Source organism: Stegodyphus dumicola, chromosome 4 (genome assembly GCF_044657685.1).
Source record: "Stegodyphus dumicola isolate Sdum_Otavi_A_Nest chromosome 4, ASM4465768v1".
Classification (NCBI taxonomy): domain Eukaryota; kingdom Metazoa; phylum Arthropoda; class Arachnida; order Araneae; family Eresidae; genus Stegodyphus; species Stegodyphus dumicola.
Genome location: NC_140771.1, coordinates 252,375,704 through 252,403,347, shown reverse-complemented (window position 1 = coordinate 252,403,347; position 27,644 = coordinate 252,375,704). Strand labels below are relative to the sequence as shown.

The following is a 27,644-nucleotide window of genomic DNA, read 5'->3' as shown; positions in this document are numbered from 1 at the left end:
ATTGGCAACAAATTCACTAGTCTCCTGTTTCAAATGTAAACATCAGTGGCCGATATTAAAAAAAGGCTTAACGGCACTTAGACAACTTTAAAATTGTTGATAATTCTAAAAATATTGCATACAGATTTACTAAAGGCATAAAAACCTTAACCGGAAGATTAAAAACGACATAATACAATCATTTTTAAAGCAAAAAATGTACAATTTACAAACATATAAGAGTAAAGAAACTAAGATCACTGAGTCGGGTAACAGAGTGGATATATATATAAATATATTTATATACGTTTGGTGCGGCCGATTGCAACCAAAATACGAGGTGCACATCTACATGTTATAGCAGTCCTATATACAAAATTTCAACGTTCTGAGACTAGTCGTTTTTGAGTTATGCGAGATACGTACGTACGTACGTACACGTACGTACGTACATACATTCGTACAGACGACACGAAATATTCTCTTCAGAATTTAAAGCAGTTTTATAATTTTTTTGAAATAAAAGAGTATTTTATTCTGTCCTTACGTACAGATATCACGCTAAAACATCGTTAAATTGTATTCGATAGGGGTCAAAATGGATATTTTCGTTTAAATATGCTGCCTGAAACTTTTCGCGATTACTATACTTCCTTTTTACTTCGTACAAGGAAGTAAAAATCAATCATCTTACGCTTTGTGGAACGATAACACATTGGCACGTGGAAGAAAAAAATGTTTTATTTCGTACAATGGCAACATATTTCTTTTGTGTGGCTGAGTTTGTTCGTTAAATTTGAATGACAAATGCCGTGTGGCAAGATATTTCTATTAAAGCGTTCAGTTTTCGTATTAAATATAAAACATAAATGCCGAGTGGCAACACATTGCTTTTAAGTGGTTGAGTGTGTAATTAAAATTTCAATGAATCATACGTTAGTTACGAGAATTCCTTAAACACTTTCGAGATTTACTGTGAAAAATGTAACAACTGATATCAACAAGACAATTTTACGGACGCTAAACGTAAACTACTATTGTTTTATTTAACTTTATTTCCTTGTGTTCACTGTTTCTTATAATTCTTTATAAATATAAAAGTCTCTTAATTTTGTCTCATACTGTAGATATTTATCCCGTGTCTAATTATAAAGAATATGAGAAATAACGAAAGCCAAACATCTGGAGGAGATCGTAAATAATTCAGCAGTGTTTGAATAAAATTAATGCTTCATATGTTGGGCTAAAATTAGCAGCTCAACCTGATGCGTTAAATTTTTAGGAATATTTTAGAAAACTTCGATTTTTGAAAATAAAGAAGGATGTACTGACGAAACGTAACTGCAGTCTCATATATTTTTATGCACGATATTCTATTAGTTATAAATGTTTCACTTCACCCCCTTATCATTAAGAGATTTATCAGTTTTCCTCACTGAATTTCTTATTTCTGCATCTAAATCCGGCGTTTCATCTAATTAAATAAATTAGTGTGAACTGAGATTAAAAAAAAAAACCTGAAAGGTGTCAGATTTTAACGGTCACTCAGAAGGATTTGGTAAGTTTATTCTATGCTCTCGCTAAACTCGCAGTCTACCAGTCTGCTGTCACATTCACTCCTGCTTTCCGTCTTTTTAAGCTTTATTATGAAGCAACATTTTTTTCATACTTACGCCATATGCACTTCAACAGCAAAATTGCAAAAATTTTAAAAGCAGCATGTGTTTCGAATTCCCGATGAAGTGTTAAGTTTTGAAATACATTTTTTAATTTTTTGTTTTTCCTTAGATTATCATATTAATGTACAGTTCTCATAGTAAAATGGTTTCCAAAATATTTTTTTATCTTTCTATTATAAACATTTTATGTGTTAAATTGGTTAAGTGTCTTGTTCTTTTCACTTACGCCACGTAAAATTCAGTTGAACAGCAAAATGACAAAATATGTAAAAGCAGCATATCTTTGGAATTTTCGATACACCGTCTCGCGCGCTGGATATAACAATGTTTTAATCCGTACAATTCTCGCTTTCAAATCGTTGAGTTTGTTAAAAATTCATTAAAATTTTAGGAAATATAAAATACGAAGTTCAAAATTCCGGCTTTCAGGTGCACATGTTCGGGTGGAGGATTACGTTATTCCAAATTTTATAGGCCTAGGTACCGCCATTTTTTTTTCAGAGTGTGAGAAACATTCAGCATATCACACATGAAACGTACAACAATCGCAGCGAGCGAAATATGAAACAAATCTCATTCCGAAACTAATAACGTTTTCGTGGTTTTCCTCATGTGTAACGTGTATACGAGCCAGTTTCCCTTAGAAAGTCCTCCACGAAAGGCATTCCTCCCCTTATGCAGATAGCCCTAGTGGGCTTTGCCGTATTCTCAATACACACCACACATACCGAAACTAATAGCCCATTCGAGATAACGTCCTTATGGGCTAATAAGTATGCTTCATCATATATATTTACAGTTTTATTTTTAATTCATTTCCGATGTTTTTAACACTTTGGGTTCTTGGTTATTAGCTAGCACCAAACGGTACGGCACCAACAATAAATTATTTCGAATCTTTGCTTTATTTCGAATGTTGAGGCAAACTTAAAAGCTGTGCCCGGCGTAATGAGAAAGGCGCGGAAAACTGAGGGTACAGATGACATAATTTTTTATCTCAACATCTACTCAAGTCTGTTCATATTGCGGTATTCTATTGATAATTATTATTCCCACCAGAACGTTATTGGGACAACCTTTGTTTATCTCATATTAATTTTTTTTGCATTTTGCATCATGCGTTCACTAGATTTGCCAAGCAATCCATTTTTTTCAAGCATCTGATATTTATCCAAAGCAATTGCATGCTACGTGTAGCATGCAATTGCCAGTTTTGATAGTTGTAATTAATCGGCCTTGCTTATAGTATTGCTTAATTGTGTAGTCCTTGACTGCTATTCCACGTTTAATTTAAACTTGACTGTTCTGTTCGGTTACATCAGCGTGAGCTGTGGCTTCTATTGTAGCACCCTTTTTGGCACAGTCTTGCGGTTTGGACACACCTAAAAATTTCCTTCTGTACGCAAACAAAAATTGAATGAAAAAGGATTTATAGGTTACTATAGTTACTCTGAACCTTCTTTATTTATAGTAGATGTACTCTCAACACAAACCAGTCCATATATTTTAGCCATATTTAGTTTTTAAGACCATCATTTTTCAAAGAAATCTTCCAGATTTTTTTTAGATTTTTCCTTTAAAAGGAATTATTTGAAAATAAATTTCTTTGTTATTTTTTGGCTGTAAGCTAATCTCCTTATTCTATATTAGTTTTAAAATTTTCCTTGAAGAAATCTTGCCTAAAATCAAACGGCGAACCCTAGGTGTGCCCAAACCGGGCTCACCGATCATCTAGGACAACTGAGAGTCTGTATTCTTTGTTTCTCCGCATCTCAGCGGTCAGTTCATTGACAACAATGCTCGTTTCAGCGCTCTTTTCGGAGCTCTATTCAATCTGTGTGCCCACTTTGGGCACACCCACAGAATTAAACGATAAGTGATAAAAATTCGCAAAATTTTACTTGTGTACTCCTCTAGGCCTAATTAGACTGCCTACCTTTTTTATTATCAAAACTCCGAATTTAAAAGGTAGCATGCCGGAAATGGTTAAATTAAAAATGTTATTAAAGTTGCTTAAATAAAAGTTATTTAAACCTTATCGCTATGTAACTTATATATAAACTTATCGCTATGTCTGAAGTAACTTTGTAGTTACTTCAGACATAGCGATAAGTCCCTTAATTACGTCTTTTGGGGTTATTATACTAATTGCCAGTCTGTAATCAAGTAAAACATCATAAGTTAAAAGTAAATTCTTGTAGCGGACTGTATCAATACATATTATTTCTTTTTCGACGCAGCTTTCTCTTACAATACTTTATCTTGCCTCGGAATAATATCTGCTTGAAAAGATATATTTCGAAACAATTCTTAACAAAAGAATGTATATGTGATGAAAAATATATAATATGTTTTTATGTCTTTTTGTATTTGAGTCTCTGATGCCCCTTGCACATGATTCACAGCGGATTATGTTACAATTTTCCTACTATAGGATTTATTAAAAGAATTATTTATTCGTTGTAGAAGTCACACTGAATATAGCAGCCGTGAATCGTAAAAAAAAAAAAAAAAAAAAAAAAAAAAAGGACAGATGCAGCACATCATGCATTTATAATCTCCTAATATGTTCCATTTCTCTTCAAAAAAATATTGACGTTTTCAATTACGATAAATCATAAATAATAAATTACGATAAATAATCATAAATATTAATATATTAAATATTAATTAATCATATAATATTTAAATTACGATAAGCTGGAAAACTAGCTGAAAGTTCTGAAAAATAAATATATGTATATATATTCAGCTGTTACTGAGTAATTATTATTAAAGCTCGATTTAGCCGTATGACAATGAGTAGCTATACAAATTTTCATAAAATCTCTTTACCACTGACCGACTGACCGATTGGTCACAGCAGCTGAATACTGATAGTTCGACCTGACTTGGGTTCAAATCCACGTTAACGGGTTATAATTGCATAGCTGATTTTCGTGGTTTTTCCTATGCGTAAAGTGAGTAGGAGCCAGTTTCCACTCGGAAAGTCTTCCACGAAGGCCGGTTGGTTTCGTTTATTTAATTATGGCAAAGCATACGAGGGCAATCTACATAAGAGGCGAAGGGCTTCTTAGAGAACTTTCTAGGAAAAACGGACTCGTATACATATTAAACTGCGTTCAGACGTTTAGTGGCTTAGTCATAAAATGCAGGAGTTCCGTTCACACCTGTGAGACAGAGTATACGCCGTATCCAATTAGAGAAGCTAATTTGCGCATGCGTGGATGTGTCTTCAGCTTTCTTTCTCTGTTTTCCCGTTTAGGTTTCGCGCGTTCGCTCTGATTGGTCGACCCTTATATCAAGTCGGCATAGGCATAAAGTTGGAAACTTCGAACTTTATGCCAAAACCCCTAAGCAACGCTTTTTTGACAGAAGATATAGGACTTACAGAATAGCTTAAGTTTTGATTGATAAAAAAAATTCTGTACTAGTCAGCACGTGGAAAATGCGATGTACAAATTTCAGGAATACATAATTTCTGATTATGTATTTATTTGAATAGATTTTATTATTCTGGTAAATATTCAAATTAATTTGCTCAGACGATTATTATATTAAGATTTTTTGCGGAAGCATAATAGTTTTCTTTAAACTTTTAATAGAATTCGTTTCTAAGACTTTCTCCAGTTAAAACATGTTTGCTAAAATTCTAACTAAGATAAGTAAATGCTATAAGAAATTATAGCTTAAATTTTCGTAGTAACTAATAGGTAATATTAAAAGCGAGCTGTTATTACATACATTAAATAATGTTTCAAGAATTTGATTTTATTTGCATTGTCACTTCATAGTAATATTTGATTTTTTTTATTTATTCTTTGTAGTAGTTTTGTTTCTCAATTAACCGATATTATATTCTCATTGACAAAAAAAATAGTCCATAGAAAAATTCATTTTTCAGTTTAAAAAACGACATGAAAGTTATTTCGCCAAAACATTGATTTTTATTCCTACAGAGCAAGTCATTTTTGCTAGCAATGTAGTTGTGATTTATGCCAAGAGTTACCTTTAAGCTGTGAGTAACTGTTACCTAAATAACAAATTCGGAGATGTAGCTTAGCAAATATTTTCCAGAAAATACTTAGCGGAGGCTGCATAATGCAGTCACTAGCACGTTTTCCAACGGAAAGACATGTGCAACGATATTTAGGTATGTGTTTAGGTTTAGCTTATAAACCTCTCGCGTCATTTCCGAGAAAATATTTTTAAAGTTAGATGCAAAGCGTTGTGATTGTTATTTATTCCGTTTAAGATTCTGGTAAACATTTTGAAATTAAAGGCCGTAACGTGCAGTGCATCGTTTTCGAAGTATGAGAGACATTCAAATGCTCTAGGAATCTGAAAACCTTCGAGATTCGAAAACTCAACTTCTTACTCCAAAATGGCGTTAGCCCGAATGGGATCGAAATGGGATTTTGCGTCATCCACGATAAACGGCGAATCACTTTCGATTTCCTTGCTAAGGCTGCGATTAAGCGGGAAATTGACACTTTTGTCAATATCCCTAATTCCTTTTATAACAAGGTCATGTATGAAAATATTGCAGAGTCGTGGACACGCGAATTCATTAATTCAAATAAAGGGAGCTTAACTAAGAGATTTTTCCCTTCTATCAAGATGAGATTGCAGTCTCATCACTTCTTCACAAACTATAAATTAACCCAATTTCTTACTGGCCATGGAAATTTCAAAAGTTATTTGAGCTCCGAGTCTGTTTGCGATTGTAGCCTCGGTGGAGAGGAAAATGTTGAACATATGCTTCTTCTATGTCCTAAATATTATAACGAAAGTAAAGTCTTGAAACTGGAACTAAAAAATTTTAATATTAACTGACCTCTAGAATTTTACCAATTTATTTCCGAGAGAAGTGCTTTTAACACTTTTTATCAATTCATTGTGAAATTTTGTAATCATCCTTAATTTTAATTCAGTTTTTTCTTCTGTTTATTTTGTATTGTGTTTCATACTTACTTCTGTAAGCCCCATGTGATACTATGTGGTACATGAAGAACTTATTATGTTTCTTTAATAAAATAATTATTGCCACCAAAGACTATTGCTCCGTATTATCTTTAAAGAAGTTAAATAATGAAGAATCCGCATGTATGTATGTATGTATGTATGTACAGTAAGACCCCGCTTAACGCTGTTTCGTTTAGCGCTGTTTCGGTTTAGCGCTCTTTTTTTTCAACCCGGGGATTCCACGAAATCGCTCGCCGCATACGGGGATTCCACGAAATATTATGCAGCGATAGGTTTCAAATACATATCCGAAAGAGTGTACTTGTATTTCTTGTTTGGTGCGGTATTGTACAGACATATTTTGAAGGGGTAAATGCGGAAGATGTCGAAGAAATAATTCAAGAAGCAGCGGCTAGTCTTTCTAATGATGAGCTCAAGGAATTAACTGAACAAGAAGAAAACAAAAATGTTGACAGCAGTGATTCAGAAGAAGAGCAAAAAGAACTTTCAATGGCGTTTGTAAAAAGGAGTTTGTCTACCGTAACTGAAATAATGGATCAATTCATTGAAAATGATCCGAATTTTGACAGGAGCTCAAAAATAAGGCGTGGTGTTAGAGATGCTCTATCCGTTTATGAAGAACTTTTAAGAGAACAACGCAAAAGAAAAAGGCAAACAACATTAGATGCTTTTGTCACAAAAAGGCAGAACACTGAAAACGCGGAAGGCTAACTAAATATGACTGACTTAGAATTTTATTTGTTTTTTTTTTTTAAAGAATATTCGTTTTGTAATTTATATTTTGTTTTTATTTTTGCCTAACCAATTTCCTAGCCATCTTCCCCTAACCCCAATATTTACATGTAAAGATAGCCTCGTTTAGCGCTGTTTCGCATTACGCTCTACTTTGATGGAACGTACCCCCCGCGTTAAGCGGGGTCTTACTGTATGTATGTATGTATGTATGTATGTATGTTCCTCGCTTTAGTACCTAGAGCCATTAAATTCTGAATAACGTTGTCCTCCACCTAACAAGTGCCCCTGGAAGCCCGAACCTTGAATTCCGAATTTAGCAAATTCAAACGATTTCTAAACAAGCAATGGCACCAGTGTACTGAATATAAATTTTTATCGCGAGACAGACTGTAGAAAATTCTAAAGATACGCTGTTTTTAAATATTTTGTGTTTCTGCTGTTGAATTGAATTTTATGTGACACAAGTGCGAGGAATATGATATTGAAAAAAATGAAATTAACGCACCAAACGATAATAATAAAAGCACAAAAAAAGTTTCGCAGACCATCTAATTTAGATCACTGAACATTGATGTATGAACTCAGACTGAAAAATATAGAAAAACGTAGCCAACACTTAACATTGCATTGGATAATGGATATTTTCGTTGAAATATGGTACCCGGAATTTTTCATGATTACAATACTTCGTTTTTCTTTGCTTTGCTTACGAAACATTTCAATACGAAGCTCTTATTTTGTAAAGCGGAAGAGAACTTTAGTAAATTTCACCGACATTAGTTAATTTAATCCAAAATGTTATTAAGACCTAATTGCACACAGGGGAAATTATACAAATCACAACTTTAATTAAGTAATTCGAACTATCTTAAGAACTTAAATAAGAAAACTATTTTTTAATTTCAAATTAAGTAGTTTTATCATTAAATCTTGGAATTCAAAAAAAAAATAAATAAATAAAAACTCTTCTCAGCCATGTTTTTTAATTTTACTCGGGGGAAAATAAATCAAAGCACATGAGATAAACATTAATTTTTTTTTCTTCTGAATTAAAAAATTTAATGAAAACGCTTTGCTTTTATATTTCAAGTGTAATATTAGAAAACTCTATATTATAAACTCAAAAATATAAACTAAAATATTATAAACTCACATTTTTTTGTTATTTTATATATAATATAAAAGGGTTCCTAAATTTTTTTTTCTTTAAATGGTTTTTTATATTGTTTCGTTTTTCTTTTCTAAATGTCTTTTTTTTTTACCTTTACTCTTAGGGGTTTACATGAGTTAAACACTTTATGAATTCAAATAAAGCACGTGTTCTTAACGGGGGAGGAATTTAATGGTATAGTACAACTCCAATTATCCGAACTCCGACTCTCTGAAACGCTGATTATCCAAATCGCTTTCAGAATCAACTGAAGAAAATAAGTAAAAGGAGAAAAAGGAAAAAGATGCTCAAGGTAAGGAAAAGGAAGAGACAGGAGAAGATGAGTATGACGTGTCACTTGAGGAATTAATAAATATTCTTTTGAAAATTCCTGTATGTTCAGAAGTTAGTGTTAAGGAAATAACAAAATGGATGGTATGCGATTCGTCAGACCCTGGGTTTCAAATTCTAAATGATGACGAGCTTATTGAAAGTATGAGAGAAGAAAATGTCGAGAAAGAAGATGACCTTAAGGGGACTCATACACCTTAAACCCCTCATGATCTTCTAATATGTGAGTGTTGCAAGAATTGGGATATTTTATTTATTTTAAAAGCAATTACTTCCAACTTTTTACAGCTGACTACATAATATAGCTGCTTTCTGAAATAGTAACCAGAAAGTTTGTGTTGCCACAAATATTTTTGTAATTCAATCCTCTTTCTGACAAAATATTTCGCCATGTTTCCACCTTGCGCGCATGATATTTTAAAAATAGCTAATGGTACATACTTGAAATTAGGTGGAATTCTTTATATGGGCACTATTTTCGAACTGAACCAAACAATCTGATAAATATTTTAATATTGAAAAATTTTATGGACGAAAACATTACAGATTTTGTTAATAAAATACATTTTATAAACTCAACTCAAAATAAAATAAAAATTGAACACGAAATTTTTAGAATTTTAGGTTCACAGTAGTTTCCAAATGTTATAAAAGCTATATATTAAATATGGAATGAAATTATGAAACAGAATGTGTTTAACTGTGCGCGCAAGTTGGAAACATGACGAAAAATGTTGTCACAAAGCGGATTAAATTATAAAAATATTTGTGGCAACACAAACTTTCTGATGACTATTTCAGAAAGCAGCTATATTATGTAGTCAGCTGTAAAACGTTGGTAGTAATTTCTTTTAAAATAAATAAGTTATCGCAATTCTTGCAACAGTCACCTATTCGAACATCTTATGGGTTTTAAGGTGTATGAGTCCCCTTAATGTCGAAGTTGAAGTAGACACGGGACCATCAGCTAGCGGATCGTTTGCTGGTCTGGAAACTGCACTGAAGTAGATGGAGCGTCAACCCCAGTGGTATTTCAGGAAAGTTAAGATGTTTTTCTTGAAATGGTTAAAATATCTTGATAATGCTAATGGCTATATCAGTATCAAAGCCAGAAATATTTAAAATTGATTACCAAAAATGGGCTTAGCAACGATAACAAAAGGTAATATTAAGCATTTAAAAAAAAATCTGATGTGTACACCACATGACCTTCCTTGTACGGAATATTAAATTATACGCATTTTTTCTTGCATTTCATTCAAACATATTGGATTAAATTAAATCTACTTCGCCGACAGCGCATAAACCACAATAGAATAAATGCATTCTTTAAAATTCACTCTAGTATTTGTTTACCATAGCGACACTCTGGCGCTAGATTCGCTTAACAGTATCATACTTCGTTCATATTATAACTCAAAATGCACAAAATTTATATCATTTAAAGAATAGAATTATCTAACCGTTGCCACATGTTGTATTCAAATACTATAATAAAGCTAGAACGATGTATAAAAGAAATTAAGCAAACAAAAAAAAAAAAAAAAAAGAAACAGTTTTTCACAGACGATTGAGTATTTCTCATTCAATTAATTCAGTTCTCACTTCGCGAGAAGGCAAAAATACATAAAAACTCAAAATATCTATATTAAAAATTACAAAGTAAATCTTAAACACTTATTTTCCTGAATAAATTCCAGAATGGATTAAGCATGATTTAATTCGTAGTAATAAAAGAAGGAATTATCGTTGTTGTTGCGAAGCTTAGTCTTTCTAGATTGGCAACATTGTCAAGCGGGTGCTAGATACTTGAATCAACTTACTTTGACCGAAAATTTCAGCAAGTAATGACTTTCAGCACTTGTAAGTACTGTACAGTACGCTATGTAACATGCATATAAAAGTGTTGCCATTTCATTTTAATTAATTAAAACCCCTTTTTCTTTAAAAAAAAATAGTTTTTTCTTCCATTTTCAACACACAGTACATTCAGTAGCTAATTAAATTGTACGTAAACCCTTTCTTCGGAAGAAATCCAGTTATCAGAATTTTTTATTATCCGAATGGGGTCCGGTCCCGACTGATTCGGATAATTCCAGTTATGCTGTAGTTTCCCTAACATTATATTCGTACATTCGTGAATGAGCTTCTCGAAAACAAAAATATGCAGAGTAAAAGGAGGCTTGCCAGATTTCCAAATTTAGATTCTCACTGAAAATCTTCGGAAAACATTAGGAAAATGTACGGCTAGATATCAATCCCTTCGAAATACCCTTAAAGAATACAAAAGTGCTTCAGTGTGTAGAGCCATTAGGTATATTTTTGGAAGCAGGAGAATTGAAAAATTAGCAACGCCTTCGCCGGGAATCGAGCCACGGACCTCTGAAATACCAACCCAGCGTGCAGAATCACTACACCACGAAGGCACGCTAGATAAGTGAGAGAAATACCTTATATACTCCCCTTTCTAAAGGGTGACTGGTATTTTTAAGTGACTCAGTGGCCAAATCCTGGGTGTAGAGAATCTTCATCCAAAACCCTTTCAGTTCGGGCGCCACTGTAGACCCATTAGGTATATTTTTGGAACCAGGAGAATTGAAAAATTAGTAACGCCTTCGCCGGGAATCGAACCACGGACCTCTGGAATACCGGTCCAGCGTGCAGAACCACTACATCACGAAGGCACGCTAGGTAAGTGGGAGAAATACCTTATATACTCCCCTTTCTAAAGGGTGACTGGTATTTTTAAGGGACTCAGTCGCCAAATCCTGGGTGTAGAAAATCCTCATCCAAAACCCTTTCAGTTCGGCCGCCACTGTAGACCCATTAGGTATATTTTTGGAACCAGGAGAATTGAAAAATTAGTAACGCCTTCGCCGGGAATCGAACCATGGACCTCTGGAATACCGGTCCAGCGTGCAGAACCACTACACCACGAAGGGACACTAGGAAAAGGGGAGAAATACCTTCTAAATAAATGAATCTTTGATTGAGCCCTTAAAAGCGAAAAGTTTCTGTGATGCCCATGCTAGATTTCTGTTATGCTTTATTAACTTCAAGTAATTTAATCATCTTTTAGGTTATTAGGATTTTACCCGATTGGGTTTTTCACTTATATCCCTTAATAATTAACTATTATCAATATTAACTACTTAATAATTAACGATTTTATATTTGAATTTTGTATTCATTTGCAACTAATTCTTGGTTATGAATCGCATGTTAAAGTGTTTTTTGTCGTACAAACAAATTTCATTCAATTTTAATTGTAGGGTTTATATTTATTTTAACTAACATTTATTTTAAGCTATCTTTCCTGTCAAGCCTTTACTTTCCCCTGGAATTGCCAATGCCAGAGTATGTAAATTTTAGTAAAACGCGCAGAGTATTCAAATTTTTAGCAGAAGTAAATTTAAGTTAAATAGAAGTGAAACGAGTTTGTAGGTGTGCTTTCTTGATTCACGAGCGTGAAGGTTGCTAGGTAGAAATTTAAGAACCGCGCGTTTCGGCCTGTGTGCCTACTTCGGCAGTTAGTTGAATCTTTGCTCTTCTTATTCAGAAAACTTGATGAAATCTCAGCTGTATCTTAGAACGCGGTTAAGTTAGTCACGTTTATAGAGCCTCGTAGGTAGTGACCTTGTTATTTATTCATCCTGTTATTTATTTTAGTTGTACTTTTCGATTTTTATTTAACCGCCGTGTCAGCGTAGTTTGTGAGCGTCAAGTGAACACATCTGTAACTTCTAAAGTGGAATAAAAAGGGAGTTAAACCCTTCTTAAGAGTTTGTGTAATTTCCAGTTCATAGTAGTCACTACTACTGTTGCGGGCAAGTTGGGGCCACGCAACGCCACATAATAAATCTGAGAAATTCTGTTTCCTGCAATTTAAAAATATGATGTATATACCACATGACTTCCTTGTACGGAATATTAAATTATACGCATTTTTTGCAGCATTTCATTTGAACTCATGTCCTCCAGTTTCATTAGAGATAGATTTATTATTCAATTAATTCAGTTCTCACTTCACAACAAGGTAAAAATGCATAAAACAGCAAAGTATCTTCATTAAAAATTTTAAAATATAGAAAAATATAAAACACCAAATATATTAAAAACAATTCTAAAAAAGAATAGTTTTTACACTTAAAATTAGAGTTTCTGCACAAAAACAAGCAATGCAGCCTTCGGGCAAGGAAGAAGATTTTTCGCTGCACAAACTGAAACTTTACTTTCGATCCCATTAGGCAAAAAGACACTGAAAGTGCAGAAACTAAATTCACTATTCAGCTAAGTTTTCAAATGCAAATAAATATGGCTGCTATGGTAAAAATATTAGGCTTAGCAGCACTAAAGCAACTTTTAAATTGCTGATAATTCTACAACTATTTCATGCAGATTAACTTAAGGCAAAAAAACGTTAACCGGAATATAACAGCAACATGATTGAGTGATTTTAAAGCAAAAAATGCATAGTTTACCAACATATAAGAATACTTTTGATGCAGCCGATTGCAACCATAAAGGGAGGTGCACAGCTACATATTATAGCAGTCGTATGTACAAAATTTCAACATTCCGGGGCTACTCGTTTTTGAGTAATGCGAGATAAATACATACGTACGTACAGACGGGGGACCATGGAAAAAATATCTCTTCCGAAGTCATTTTAAATTAATTTTATAATTCGTCTGGGGGAAAAGAACACATTCGATAGCGGTCAAAACGGATATTTTCGTTGAAATATTATTTCCGAAAATTTTAGGCATTCAAATATTTCCTTTATTTCGTACAAGGATGTAAAAATAATACTTTACGCTAGTGTGTTTCGAGCGCTAGTATATTTTGAAAGCTAGGCATTCTGAAATGTAAGTATGCACTATGTGTAGCCTTTAATTTAATTCTATACGTTATAAAATTCAGAAACAAGTCGATATGTGTTGATTGCGCATAGTTACCAAACGATCACGTCAGAATATATATATAACTAAAGGAATCACAGAATCTCCGTAGAAAAATAAAAAAAAATAATTACGAAATTTCATTGTCCACTGAGGCGGAGAAGTGATGAATCACTGCGGAAAACATACTTAATGGAGATGCAGGAGTTAGTTCAGGTATAAGTAGTGCATACTTTTCCACTAATATGGGAACTTAGTAAGAATTAAATCTTCTTCAGTTTTGCTGTTTACCATCTATTAATTATTTTCACGGAAAATTGAGTTAACAAATTGGATAGATCTTTTTTGAAAAAAGCATCAAATGAAAGAAATTGAGCATCATGAAATATAACCAAATCATTAGTTAATTATAATAATAATCCTTTCGTTCATTTTTTACTTCCTTGTACGAAGTAAAAAGGAAGTATTGTAATCGCGAATAGTTTCAGCCAGCATATTTCAACGAAAATATCTATTTTTACGGCTATCGAATGCAATTTAACGATGTTTTTGCGTGATATCTGTACGTAAGGACAGAATAAAATACTCTTTTCCTTCAAAAAAATTATAAAACTGCTTTAAAATGAATTCTGAAGAGAATTTTTTGTGGCGTCTGTACGAATGTATGTACGTACGTATGTCGCATAACTCAAAAACGAGTAGCCTCAGAACGTTGGAATTTTGTATGTAGGACTGCTATAACATGTAGATGTGCACCTCATATTTTGGTTGCAATCGGCCGAACCAAACGTATATAAATATATTTATATATATATATCCACTCTGTTTCCCGGCTCAGTGATCTCAGTTTCTTTACTCCTATATGTTTGTAAATTGTACATTTTTTGCTTTAAAAATGATTGAATTATGTTGTTTTTATCTTCCGATTAAGGATTTTATGCCTTTAGTAAATCTGTGTGCAATATTTTTATAATTATCAGCAATTTTAAAGTTGTTTAATTGCCGCTAAGCCTTTTTTTAATAACGGCCATTGATGTTTACATTTGAAACAGGTGACTAGTGGATTTGTTGCCAATCTAGAGAAACTTAGCTTCGCAACAACAAAGATAACGTATTCATTTATTATTGCCAATTAAATCATGCTTAATTCTTTCTGGAATTTTTTCGAGGAAATAAGTGTTTGAGATTTACATCGTAATTTTTAATATAGATATTTTGAGTTTTTATGTATTTTTGTTTTCTCGCGAAGTGAGAACTGAATTAATTAACTGAGAAATACTCAATCGTCTGTGAAAAACTGTTCCTTTTTTGTTTTGTTGCTTAATTTCTTTTATACATCATTCTAGCTTTATTATAGTATTTGAATAGAACATATGGTAACGATTAGATAATTCTATTCTTTAAATGATATAAATTTTGTGCATTATGAGTTATAATATGAACGAAATATATAAGTTAACTGTTATATAATTATTGGATTATATAACAGTTAACTTAGTTTCCGTTACATAATTATTATATAAGTTAACTGTTATATAATTATTAATACTGTTAAGTGAGTCTAGCGCCAGAGTGTCGCTATGGTAAACAAATACTAGAGTAAATTTTAAAGAATGCATTTATTCTATTGTGGTTTATGCGCTGTCGGCGAAGTAAATTTAATTCAATCCAATAAGTTTAAATGAAATGCAAGAAAAAATGCGTATAATTTAATATTCCAATACAAGGAAGTGATGTGGTGTATACATCAGATTTTTATTAGCATGTGCGCCGAATGAATCCATATTTTCGTTCCGTTTCAGTATGTATAATTTGTCTTTTCAAATCTGACATAATTCTGTTTGTGCGGTTGCGTTAGAAATATTTTAATGGAATCTTCCTATTTACGTTATGATATCATGCATTTATTATTAATTTAACTTGATGAATGTTGCCAGAGTACGGAATGTAAGAGTTTAAGTTTGTCTTCGAAGCAGCTTTGCAAATAAAATCTCATTACGCGATTTGAGAAAGCGACATTTATTAGATTTTAATTTATCATTCACATCTAATCAATTTTTAAGTGTTTGACAAACTGAAAAGTTCAAAAGAGATAAAGGCATTTCTTTATAATGTATGTCTTTATTTTGCTGTTAATAGTATTTCTAATTGATATAATTTAAAAGATATTCAATTTTTGATACGTCTAACTGATAATTATAAATATTTTCTGAACACATGTTTTATTTCACATTTTCTCGGAGTAGAATTGTTACTTTGGTAACTCAACAAATTTTATGTTAATTTTTCAAGTTTTATTATTAGTTATTGAATTCCTACTATTATCTCACACTCTCCCTATAATCTTGTTCAAATTTTCAGTCGTTAATAAAATACTTTTTATAAGTTCAAATATATTTTTTTTAACTTGTAGTGGATGACACTTGATGTTGATACAGTTTTCTCACATATTAAGGTCAATTCCTACTTTTTTTTTTTTCCGGTTTTGCAGCTGAGGAATGTGGTTCGGTAAAACCATCGAAACTAGTCCTGTGAAAATTTCGTAAATATAAGCCTGATTTTTGTTGTTTGACTTCTGAATTAGTATTTATTCGGCATGTTATTGTGTCTCAATTCCTACTTATTTATTCTTTGTTGACACAAGTAGGAATTTAAAAAAAAAATTATATTACTTGTTTTTTATGGTTAGTTTTTAGTTAGAATTTATCACTAAGTATTTATTTATATATACTTACTATCTACTACTTATTTATTTATATATCATTGTATTAGTATTACACATATTTTATTTAGAGCATATTTTAGAATATTGATTATACAGTGCTTCTTCAAATTTATATATTTGACGTTTTTAAGCCCAAAAGGGCGTTATCCTGAATACGCCATTGGTATCGAAACGGGACTTTGCGTCATCCACTGTAAACGGTGAATCACTTTTCAAATTGTTGCCACCAAATATTATAGCCATGTATTATTTTTAAGGAAATTAAATAATGAAGAATATGCATGTATGAACGTATGTTTCGCACACTGTGAAAATCGACGGTACTCAGGGCCATCAAATTTTGAATAACGTAGAATGTGCACCCGATCATGTGCACCCGAAAGCCCAAAATTTTAATTTAGAGCTTTATATTTCATATTTGTAAAACTTATAAATTATTTTATAAATTTTTGATTAACAAACTCGTAACGGTGTAAAAACGAGCACCGGCAAAACTGTGCTCAATAAAACATTTGTATATCCAGCCCGCTAGATTGTCTATCGGAAGTTCTAAATTATGGTGTTTTTAAATATTTTGTGATTTTGCCGTCAAATCGAATATTTCAAAGAGTTATTGGAAGTCCTTTCATTATAAAAAGCTTTTAGCTATGTGGAATGAGGAATACATTTCATCTTGTAATGCTGAAGTCACCAAAAAGTTCCTTCCTTCTATTTACCATAGACTGAATTCCGAGTCTTTCCTCTCGTTAAATTTTAAAGTGTCTCCGTTTTTATCTGGTCACGGTAAATTTGCAAGTTATCCGTTTCGTTTTAATCTACGATCAAACAATTTATGTGAATGTTCAAAAAGAGTTCCTCAGGATGTGGAACATTTGATTTTCTCGTGCCCTACATTCGATGGCCCTAGATTATGCTTACAGAACGATTTGAAAATGTTCGGAGTGACTTGGCCAGTGAACTTATCTGTTTTCGTGAAGTCCAGACTGCTGTTCTCTGCTTTTGTTCGCTTTATTTATGCACGTAATTTTTAATGTTTATTTATACATGTAACCTTTAATGTTCTAGTTAACTTACTTCTGTAAGCCCCGTGTTGTACATATGTGGTGCACGGGGAGTCTGTATGTTCTCAAAGGAAAAAGAAAAAAAAAATCGAATTTTATGTGGCGTAAGTGTCAAAAACGTGATATTTAATAATTAAAGTAAACACAGAAAACTTTGGTAATAAAAAGGCAAAAAGAAAGGTTTGTAAAACCATCTAAGTAAGAAAAATGAACATTGCTGCAATGAACTGAGAAAAGATTTTAAAAAAAAACAGAGAAATGTATGCCAACACTTAACACTGCATCGCAAATTCTAAACGTGTGCTGCTATGCTACAATTAAAATGTTTGCAGTGTTGCCATTGAATTGTATATGAGATAAGTGCGAAGAAAATAATTCTTAAATAAAGCTAAAAAGACAAAAAGGGCTGGGTTAGCACGAGTGAGCATAACAGCAGACTGGTATATTGAGAGCTCAACGAGAATATAAAACACCTTAACAGACCCCTTTAAGCGACCTTTAAAAATTGAACCCTTTCAAATTTTAATTGTTTTCCTTACTTATTTTTTTATTTGTTTTTTAGCTCATCGAAGATATTTTGGATGAAAGTTTTTGGAGTAATGATAATTTCCGTCGCATACGAAGTAGAAAATTTATCTTCTTGAAACCTCTCAAATTATTTTATCTCTTTTTCCCATTCATTAGTTATTAATTTCTGTCCTTCAAGACGCTTTTATATTATTAATTAAAGCAAGACTTCAGACATAGCCGGCTTAGTTAGCCCATTTACGATGGGCGCCACCCAATATAAAATATTCCGAGTAAATATATAACAGCGATAAAACATTAAAATACCAAACTGTAGGGTAAAGTTACGAAGCCTGTGTTTGCAAAACCATTGTCTGAATGTCTGGCAAGAAACATTTAGCCTGCTATATGAATGTTCACAAAAAAATGCTAAAACTATTTTTTTTTTCCTTTAGAAGACGGGATTATTTCTTGCACTCGTATTTTACCTACGTTATCAATAACAAGCTAAACTTAGCTTTCAATTTACGTTTGTTATTTCCTTTGTGAGAAACTTTTTTTATTAATTTTTCAAATGGATTCTTCATTTTTTTATCTAGAAATATTTTAATTTTACTTACATTTATATTGCTATATATATATATATTTTTTTTTAATATTTTAACTTTTGTAATTGAAACTCGTACTCAAAATTATTAAAATTTATCTAAAGAAAAGAATATTCGATTATGAGAATTCAAATGAAGTTCCAGCTGATCCAAACAAGCAGTTTAAAACTTTTTTTTTTTTTCAAATTTTTATTTTATGGATCAAGAACCTTCTTGATTGGAGCTGATTAATATGTGACTGTACGCTGATCATTCCTGTAGGATTGTAAAAACCTGAATTAGAGCTTATTAGCGGGAAATCTTAAAAATATGCAGCATACTTTAAATGAAAATTAAATGAATAGTCACATTTCGATGCTGGTGCTAAAGCGAAAACAACAGAACTGTGCGGTCTTAGTTTTGAAACTGTAAAAAACAATAAAATAAATCGATTCTTACAATCACATGCACACCTTGCACAGAATAAAAAGGCGCAGTTCTATATCTCCCGTTCTTACTGGACTGCTTGTCGGAATTTTAACTTGCATTTTAAATGTCTTGAAAGCGCGACTTAGGATATATATTAGATTTATATATATAGCATTACTCTGACATAGGTATTTTAACACAAAAGCGAACTTTTTCTAAAATAGCATACCAAATTTTTCCATATTTCGATTTTACCACTCAGATGATACCTAGATATTAAACTTTGTAAATTTTTGTTGACAAATTTATGGAAAAATTTAAAAATTTATCTTGGTGCATTTTTTCAGTTTTCGCCAAGAATAGTTCACTTCGCTAACTTCTTAATTTACAGCAACCTCGTTTCCTTTCTTTCTTTCATTGTACCCGAGCAGAAAAAAGTCATTGTTCATTACTTTCAAATGATTTTAACAAAATGCGTAAACCAGATTTGGTGTTATTATCGCTTATAACAAATATACCAAATTTCAAAAAGCTCTAATATGTAAATTCACGTATATTTTAGGAAATTTTGAATAAAAACGTCTAGTTGTTTGCAGGTATGCTTAGAAATACATCTACTTTAGGATGATGGTATAATTCTATAGGTTATAATTAAAAATTGTTTTTGGAAAAATTAATAAAACTTATTTAAAAATACAAATTTAAAAAATAAATCATAAAAAAGGGCGATTTTTTTTTTTTTTTTTTTTTTTTTTGGAATGAACCTAAATTTTGTAATATAAAAGGAAGAATCAAATAAGTCTAATTACAAAAGAAATATTAATAAATATATACCAAATTCAATTAACATGAGAAAACTGAAATTTTGACAGCTAATTTTTTAAAAACTACTCTTGCGATTTGTACAAAACTTAGCACTTTGGTATAATTTAAGCGGTAAAATCGAAGAACCATTTATCAAAAACTGAAGTTGTTTCTTTGCAATAAATGTTTTCAATAATAATATTACCTATTATATTTTTAAATGATTATATAGCTCGTCTGTATATCAGCAAGCTTACAGAAATGCAATTTGGCGTTCCCAAAATGCCATAACAGCCTGTAATTAGAATACAAACATATGCAAAAGGCCCAAAATATTTGTCATATGTCTTCTGTTTGAGTAAAAGTGAATAGCTCCTTCTCATTTTACTTCCTTGTACGAAGTAAAAAGGAAGTATTGTAATCGCGAAAAGTTTCAGGCAGCATATTTCAACGAAAATATCCGTTTTGACCCCTATCGAATACAATTTAACGATGTTTTAGCGTGATATCTGTACGTAAGGACAGAATAAAAGACTCTTTTCCTTCAAAAAAATTATAAAACTGCTTTAAAATTAATTCTGAAGAGAATTTTCGCTGCGTCTGTACGAACGTATGTACGTACGTGCGTACGTACGTACTTATCTCGCGTAACTCGAAAACCAGTAGCCTCAGAACGTTGAAATTTTGTATATAGGACTGCTATAACATTTAGATGTGCACCTCGTATTTTGGTTGCAATCGGCCGTACCAAACGTATATAAATATATTTATATATATATATATCCACTCTGTTACCCGGCTCAGTGATCTCAGTTTCTTTACTCTTATATGTTTGTAAATTGTACATTTTTTGCTTTAAAAATGATTGAATTATGTCTTTTTTATCTTCCGGTTAAGGATTTTATGCCTTTAGTAAATCTGTGTGCAATATTTTTAGAATTATCAGCAATTTTAAAGTTGTTTAATTGCCGCTAAGCCTGTTTTTAATGGCGGCCATTGATGTTTACATTTGAAACAGGAGACTAGTGGATTTGTTGCCAATCTAGAGAAACTTAGCTTCGCAACGACAATGATAACGCCTTCATTTATTATTGCCAATTAAATCATGCTTAACTTTTTCTGAAATTTTTTCGAGGAAATAAGCGTTTAAGATTTACTTCGTAATTTTTAATATAGATATTTTGAGTTTTTATGTATTTTTGCCTTCTCGCGAAGTGAGAACTGAATTAATTCAATGAGAAATACTCAATCGTCTGTGAAAAACTGTTCCTTTTTTGTTTTGTTGCTTAATTTCTTTTATACATCATTCTAGCTTTATTATAGTATTTGAATAGAACATATGGTAACGATTAGATAATTCTATTCTTTAAATGATATAAATTTTGTGCATTATGAGTTATAATATGAACGAAATATATAAGTTAACTGTTATATAATTATTGGATTATATAACAGTTAACTTAGTTTCCGTTACATAAGAGTGTCGCTATGGTAAACAAATACTAGAGTGAATTTTAAAGAATGCATTTATTCTATTGTCGGCGCTGTCATAAGGTACCATTATCCCCCCTTCTCTAAATAAAGTAAACTCTACCACATAGAACAATACGAGAAGACAGATCTAAAGTATTTAAGTGAATCATTCCGCTTTGCCCTAAACTAATTATACTAACAACAATAAAATAAATCTGACATATAGCAAAACAAGATTTTTCAAAGAATAGTTAGCATTTATATATATATATTTATCTAATTTAATTACTTGCTTTTAATTTATTTCTTTTTACAATTGAAATTTTGTTATTCATGATTTAATTCAAGTTCCCGTTAAACATTTTTAACAATTTGCATTTAAGTTACTTTAAAACAATTTTCGGAATTGAACTTACTAACTATGGATTCACTCTTTTAAGATAATTCTACTAAAATTAGTCTTAGGAGATAATATAATCAATATTTTTATTAGTAAATATATATTGAGCTTCTGAATTCACCCAATTAATTATTTCCAACCATCTTAGCTTGAAGCCATTAGAAGCATTTTTTAGTGATTAAAATATATATACGTATCAAAACTCTTATAATTTCAATTTCCTGGCAACAAAATCTGTTCATTTGATATCTTTAATGAAATAAAAAAGTTCGTTAAATTTATAAATTAAAGTATACTTACATATCCAAGCGAGCACAACCAGAGAAAATTTGAGCCAGCTGGACTGCTTACAGTTGCGTAACCATAAAACAGGTTTGCAGCAAATCTTCATTAGAAAATTTCAGTGCACTTTTGTCAAAAGCTGTGATTTCGAAACTTTTGCTTCCGAATGGAACATAATTCCTCTTTTTCATCACAATCGTTTTTGGAGCATGGAATCTCTCCAGAGTATTTAAGTGCTTTTAAAACGAAATGTTTGGAAACGTCCAAATTATGTTGCGATCGGGTTTCCTCTGAGAAAAAGAAGGTGATATGTTTCTTAATACTTTCTGTTTCCTAATTACATTTCACTTTGATTGGTACTTTTCGAATATGTATTTCATGGGGATTTTATGCGCAGAACTTCACTTAAGTGAAGTCATTTGTTGCATTTATTGTAAAGATTTTTCTTTGGTTAATGTTACCAAATATTATCTTACCTTAGCATCTATATAAAAATAATCTTCCAACAGTTTCGTTTGTTTACATGCCAATAAAAATATTTCTCAATAAACAGTCTTTACATACTACTTACTTTTTATTACTGCTTTGTTTTTCACAATGATATCACTTCAAATACTTCTATAAATGTTTTCGCTAATTTGGGGGTGATAAAAGTATACCAATATCACACAGAAGAATGCAAACTTTTTTTTTTCAAATTCACGCAGTAAGAACATAATAAAGTGACAGTTATATTAATCTATAAAATGTTAACCATCTAGAAGATTCATAGCAAAATATAACGTGTCCTTATTAATGTACAAAATATAAATTATATTTTCTCGCAGCTCATAAATGGTCTTCTAATTATTTCCTGTAGCAAAAAAAATGATGCAAATTGCATACTCCTTAAAATTAATAAACCGTTAAAAAATCTCTGTTTCGGTCTTTATTTAGTTCTACACACATCATAATTAATTTTATTCCGGAAAGAAGCGTCAACTTAAACGATGTTAATCTGTCGAATTGAGCACGTATTATCATGCCTAAACTGTTGACAGTGCAACTCAAAATCATCAACATGAATTCCAATCAATATATACACCTTGGTAACAGTTTGTTGCCTGCTTAAATTGAGAAACAAGTCTGTAAAACGATGACATCGTTAATTTAAGTGTCTTATGCGCGATTCTTCGGCTAGCTTTCAAACATTACTCTTCATCAAAATCAAATGGCAAACGGCGGATGGATCAGTGATAAGCTATCGTTTGCATCTCTGGACAGTAAATATAGTTCGATTGTAAGAAACAATTATTTTTATGGATTTCTTTTTATCGCGATTTTCGTCTCCCGGGACAACAGGAAACAACAAATCGAACATCACGTGAGAGACAAGGTTTCAGTTTCAAGGAATAATGAATAGAGGAAATGCATTTTTAATTTGTTTTTTTTTAAACTCCCGGTTACTTAAGTGAATTAAAATCGCACTCGACAATAACATGTCATCTTTTAATGCAACTGGTAGCGAAATGTTGCGAAACTTAGACAATATCAATTTTTTGAATAGGTTGTATCTTTCATATCAGGCCAAATTCTATTGCGCGCATCAAAGTAAGCTGACGTAGCCTATCCGCATGTACAGTACTTTTCAGGTAAAAAAAATCATTCTCCCGAAGCTCCTCTAAAAATGTAACCGAATATTTTCTCTTTATTATATTGCTTTCTATGGTATATATACTTTCATGGTATATATACGAGAATATGTATATGTAGGAAAAAAGAAAATTTACGGAAGTTATAGAACTTCTGCCTATATTTATTAGTAACTAAAAACTTCCAAATTTTAATGTTGTCAAGCTATTAGGTATTTTGGAAGCAGGAAAGATGAAACATGAGCAAAAACGCCGTTTTTAGCCTTGCCAGGAATCTAACCGCGGACCTCTGGAATACGCACCCAGGGTGCACACCACCACACTACGAAGGCATGCCAAGAAGGCGTTAGAAATATCTTACATACTCCCCTTTTAAAGGGCGACTGGGGTTTTTAGGGGACCCAATCGCCAAATCCTGCGTGTGGAGATTCATCATCCACCACCCAATTTTAGTTCGGGCGCCACTGTAGAAACATTAAGATTTTTTTTTTGAAGCAGGAAAGATAAAAATGAGCAATGCCTTCACCAGGAATCGAACCGCGCACCTCTGGAATATGCACCCAGGTTGCAGACCACTACACCACAAAGGCATGCCAAAAAGGTGGGAGAAATACCTTATAAAGTAATCAACGTTTATTTTCGTTCGTCATAAATGCATGTTGTTATTACACTAGTCAACTGAAATCATTACGATTTTTAAAGCAAAAATTCTTAGCTCAGAAAGAATTCTTGCTGAAATTAAACAGTACCTGGTTTTATCAAAGATATGCTTAATTTGCAATTAATACCTTGAAATTTCAAATAATTACTTTACGTTACGTTATTTCGAAGTAGGAGACATGAAAAATGAGCAATACTCTCGTCGGGACTCGAACCGCGGACCTCTCGAATACACGTCGAGTGTGCTGACCACTACACCACGAAGGCATGCTAAGAAGGCAGGAGAAATACCTTATATACTTCTCCTTTTAAAGGGTGACTGGGGATTAGGGGACTCAATCACCTAATCCCTGTGGTGGAGAATCATCATCCACCGCCGTTTTTAGTTCGGGCGCCAATGTAGGGACATTAGGTTATTTCGAAGCAGGAGACATGAAAAATGAGCAATGCCCTCGACGGGACTCGAACCACGGTCCTCTCGAATACGCGTAGAGCGTGCTGACCACTACACGACGAAGGCAAAGGAATACCTAATAACTTTTATCCTTTCAGAAATATTGAATTCTTTATTAACTACAACTAAAATTAACTATCCGTTATATGGAAATTTTGTGACCTTGATGTGGGAATCGCATATTGTAACTGGTATACTTCCAATTACACAAAGCTTCCTTCAGCTATATAAATATTTAAAATTTATGTGCTAAGGAATATCTGAACATTACCTTGGTTTACTATCACTGTTTCGTAAACAGGCAGTTAAATTTAAATTTGTTCTTTCCTCCTAATTGGGTTTTAAATTAGTACTTTTAAAATTTAAATGTAAATAATATTTGATATTTTTATTAGTTTTAATAAACAAGTGCATTCACATTTCTTAATGTAAAATCAAGCTGTAAATACCCATAAGTTAAAATAAAAATAGAATTAAATTGCTTACCCTTTATTTTCACGTTTTTAATGTGTGCTCCCGTTAAACACATTCTGTATATACTGACTTCCAAAGTCATATTTTATGAGAACTTTATGTTTTAAATTCTCCAACAGTTTTTCAGTCCGTTTCTTGGACAGAGCACACGTAATATTTTCAGTTTAAAATAAATAAGTAACGTTTGTTCTAAACTGACGTTCTAGCTAAATGATAAGGCATAAGCTACTTTATTTTTTTATCTTCAATATCACATCTGTTTTGGCTCGAAATTCCAACATCGTTTAACATTCGATTTATTTACACTTTACAAATACACAGATATTAATGAGGTTATTTACATGCACGGTTTAACATAATGATCAAATGATCCGCACATCTTAATGATGACTAACATTCAATATTACTGTACATAGATTAAATTCTGCATAGCTTAGAACAGTAATTTCCCGGTCACAATACTCCAAAAAAAACTGTCTTGCCAGATTCACAGATCAACCAAACTGCAAAACAAATGATTGAATAATACCCAACAGGAAATTCTAAACTTAACAGGAGTTACAATAATATATGTAAGTATGATGCTAAGTATTAATTTTTTTTAAACGTAGTAATTCTCATATATCTTAATAATCTATTAACGTTAATTTATACTCTTAATGTCATAAATATTAAAGTAATTTTTAATAGCTTATAAATGATGAATTGCAAGATTTTGAAACTGAACTTCATATTATCGTCTGCATGACTTGTATCCAGAATAAAATTTAGCAATTATGACGAAACATTTTACATGCAGGCTGTAAACTTCTGTATATAATTCTGGTTTAATTATGTTCAAATGGTAATTCAACATTTGTATATTTTTCTGTTTATAATACAGGAGGTTTCATATTGAATGAAATAAAAAGAATAACATAGTACAAATTCTGTAACCTATTTTTAAGTCGAAATTAATTAATTCTGAAAACAATTATACAAGTTTTAATGGCAACAGCGAAAAATCTTCAGGTTAAGAAATCGCACTGTTAATCAAAATGGCGCCTTCCATCATGAAAAAACGTACTGTGTTTTGGAATACGCCAGTAGACGTTAGAATCTCGAGTATTGTACTCGCAAAAAATTTCGGTTTCATATTCCAACGAAAATACCGATTTTGACCGCTATCCAATGCAATTTAATGATGTTTCTGCGTGACATCCGCAAGTAAGGAAAGAATAAAAACCTCTTTTCCCAAAAAAAATTATAAACTGATTTAAAATGAATTCTGAAGAGAATTTTTCGTGGCGTCTGTGAGTACGTACGTACGTATCTAGCATAACTCAAAAACGATTAGCATCAGAACGCTGAAATGTTGTATGTAGGACTGCTATTACATGTAGATGTGCGCCTCGTATTTTGGTTGCAACCGGCCGCACCAAACGTATATAAATATTATGTATGTAAACATTTACTTTGTTACTCGGCTCAGTGAGCTCAGTTTCTTTATTCTTATATGTTTGTAAGTTGTGCATTTTTTGCTTTAAAAATGATTGAATTATGTTGTTCTTATCTTCCGGTTAAAGTTTTTATGCCTTTAGTAAATCTGCATGCAATATTTGTGAAGCTATCAATAATTTAAAAGTTGTTTAAGTGTTCCTAATGAATTTTGCGGTGGCGGACATGTTTGTTTACGTTTAAAACTTGGCAAAACAGCGGATTTGTTGCCAATCTAGAGAAACTAAGCTTCGCAACAACATAGATGACACTTTCATTTATTATTGCGAATTAAATCATGCTTAATCCATTCTGGAACTTATTCGAGGAAATAAACGTTTCAGATTTGCTTCGTAATTTTTAATATAGATATTTTGAATTTTTATGCATTTTTGCCTTGTCGCGAAGTGAGAACTGAATTAATTGAAAGAGAAATACTGAATCGTCTGTGAAAAACCTGTTTTTTTTTTTATTTTGTTTTTTTTGTTTGCTTAATTTCTTTTAACAGATCGTTTTAGATTTATTATAGTATTTCAATAGAATATGTGGCAAAGATTAGATAATTCTTCAAATGATATAAATTTATATGCATTCTGAGTTACAATATGGACGAAATATAATACTGTTAAGTAAACCTAACGCCAGAATGTCGCTCGCTATGGTAAACAAATATAGTGAATGTTAAAGAGTGCATTTATTCTATTGTGGTTTATGCACCACAATAGAATAGTAGTAGATTTAATTCAATCTGATAAGTTTAAATGAAATGCAAGAAAAAATGCATATAATTTAATATTCCGTGCAAGGAAGTCATGGGGTGTCATCTTTCGAAATCATTTTGCCAGGATATTCTGGGCAATCACGTGTTATTTCTATTTAGAAAGCCATAATTAACAACTG

At 31.9% G+C, this 27,644-nt stretch overlaps 1 protein-coding gene across 3 annotated transcripts in view; it reads right to left on the bottom strand.

The window, feature by feature from the left end:
- Positions 1–23,302, bottom strand: part of LOC118197652 (uncharacterized) — a 388,162-nt gene extending 364,860 nt beyond the window's left edge. For all 3 annotated transcript variants that reach the window (XM_085816220.1, XM_085816221.1, XM_085816222.1), the window contains exon 1: positions 22,068–23,302. In XM_085816220.1, coding sequence (XP_085672346.1) covers positions 22,068–22,158 — 91 coding nt within the window. In that variant the 5' untranslated portion in view covers positions 22,159–23,302. The remainder of the gene's footprint in view (positions 1–22,067) is intronic.
- Positions 23,303–27,644: the final 4,342 nt, after the last annotated feature.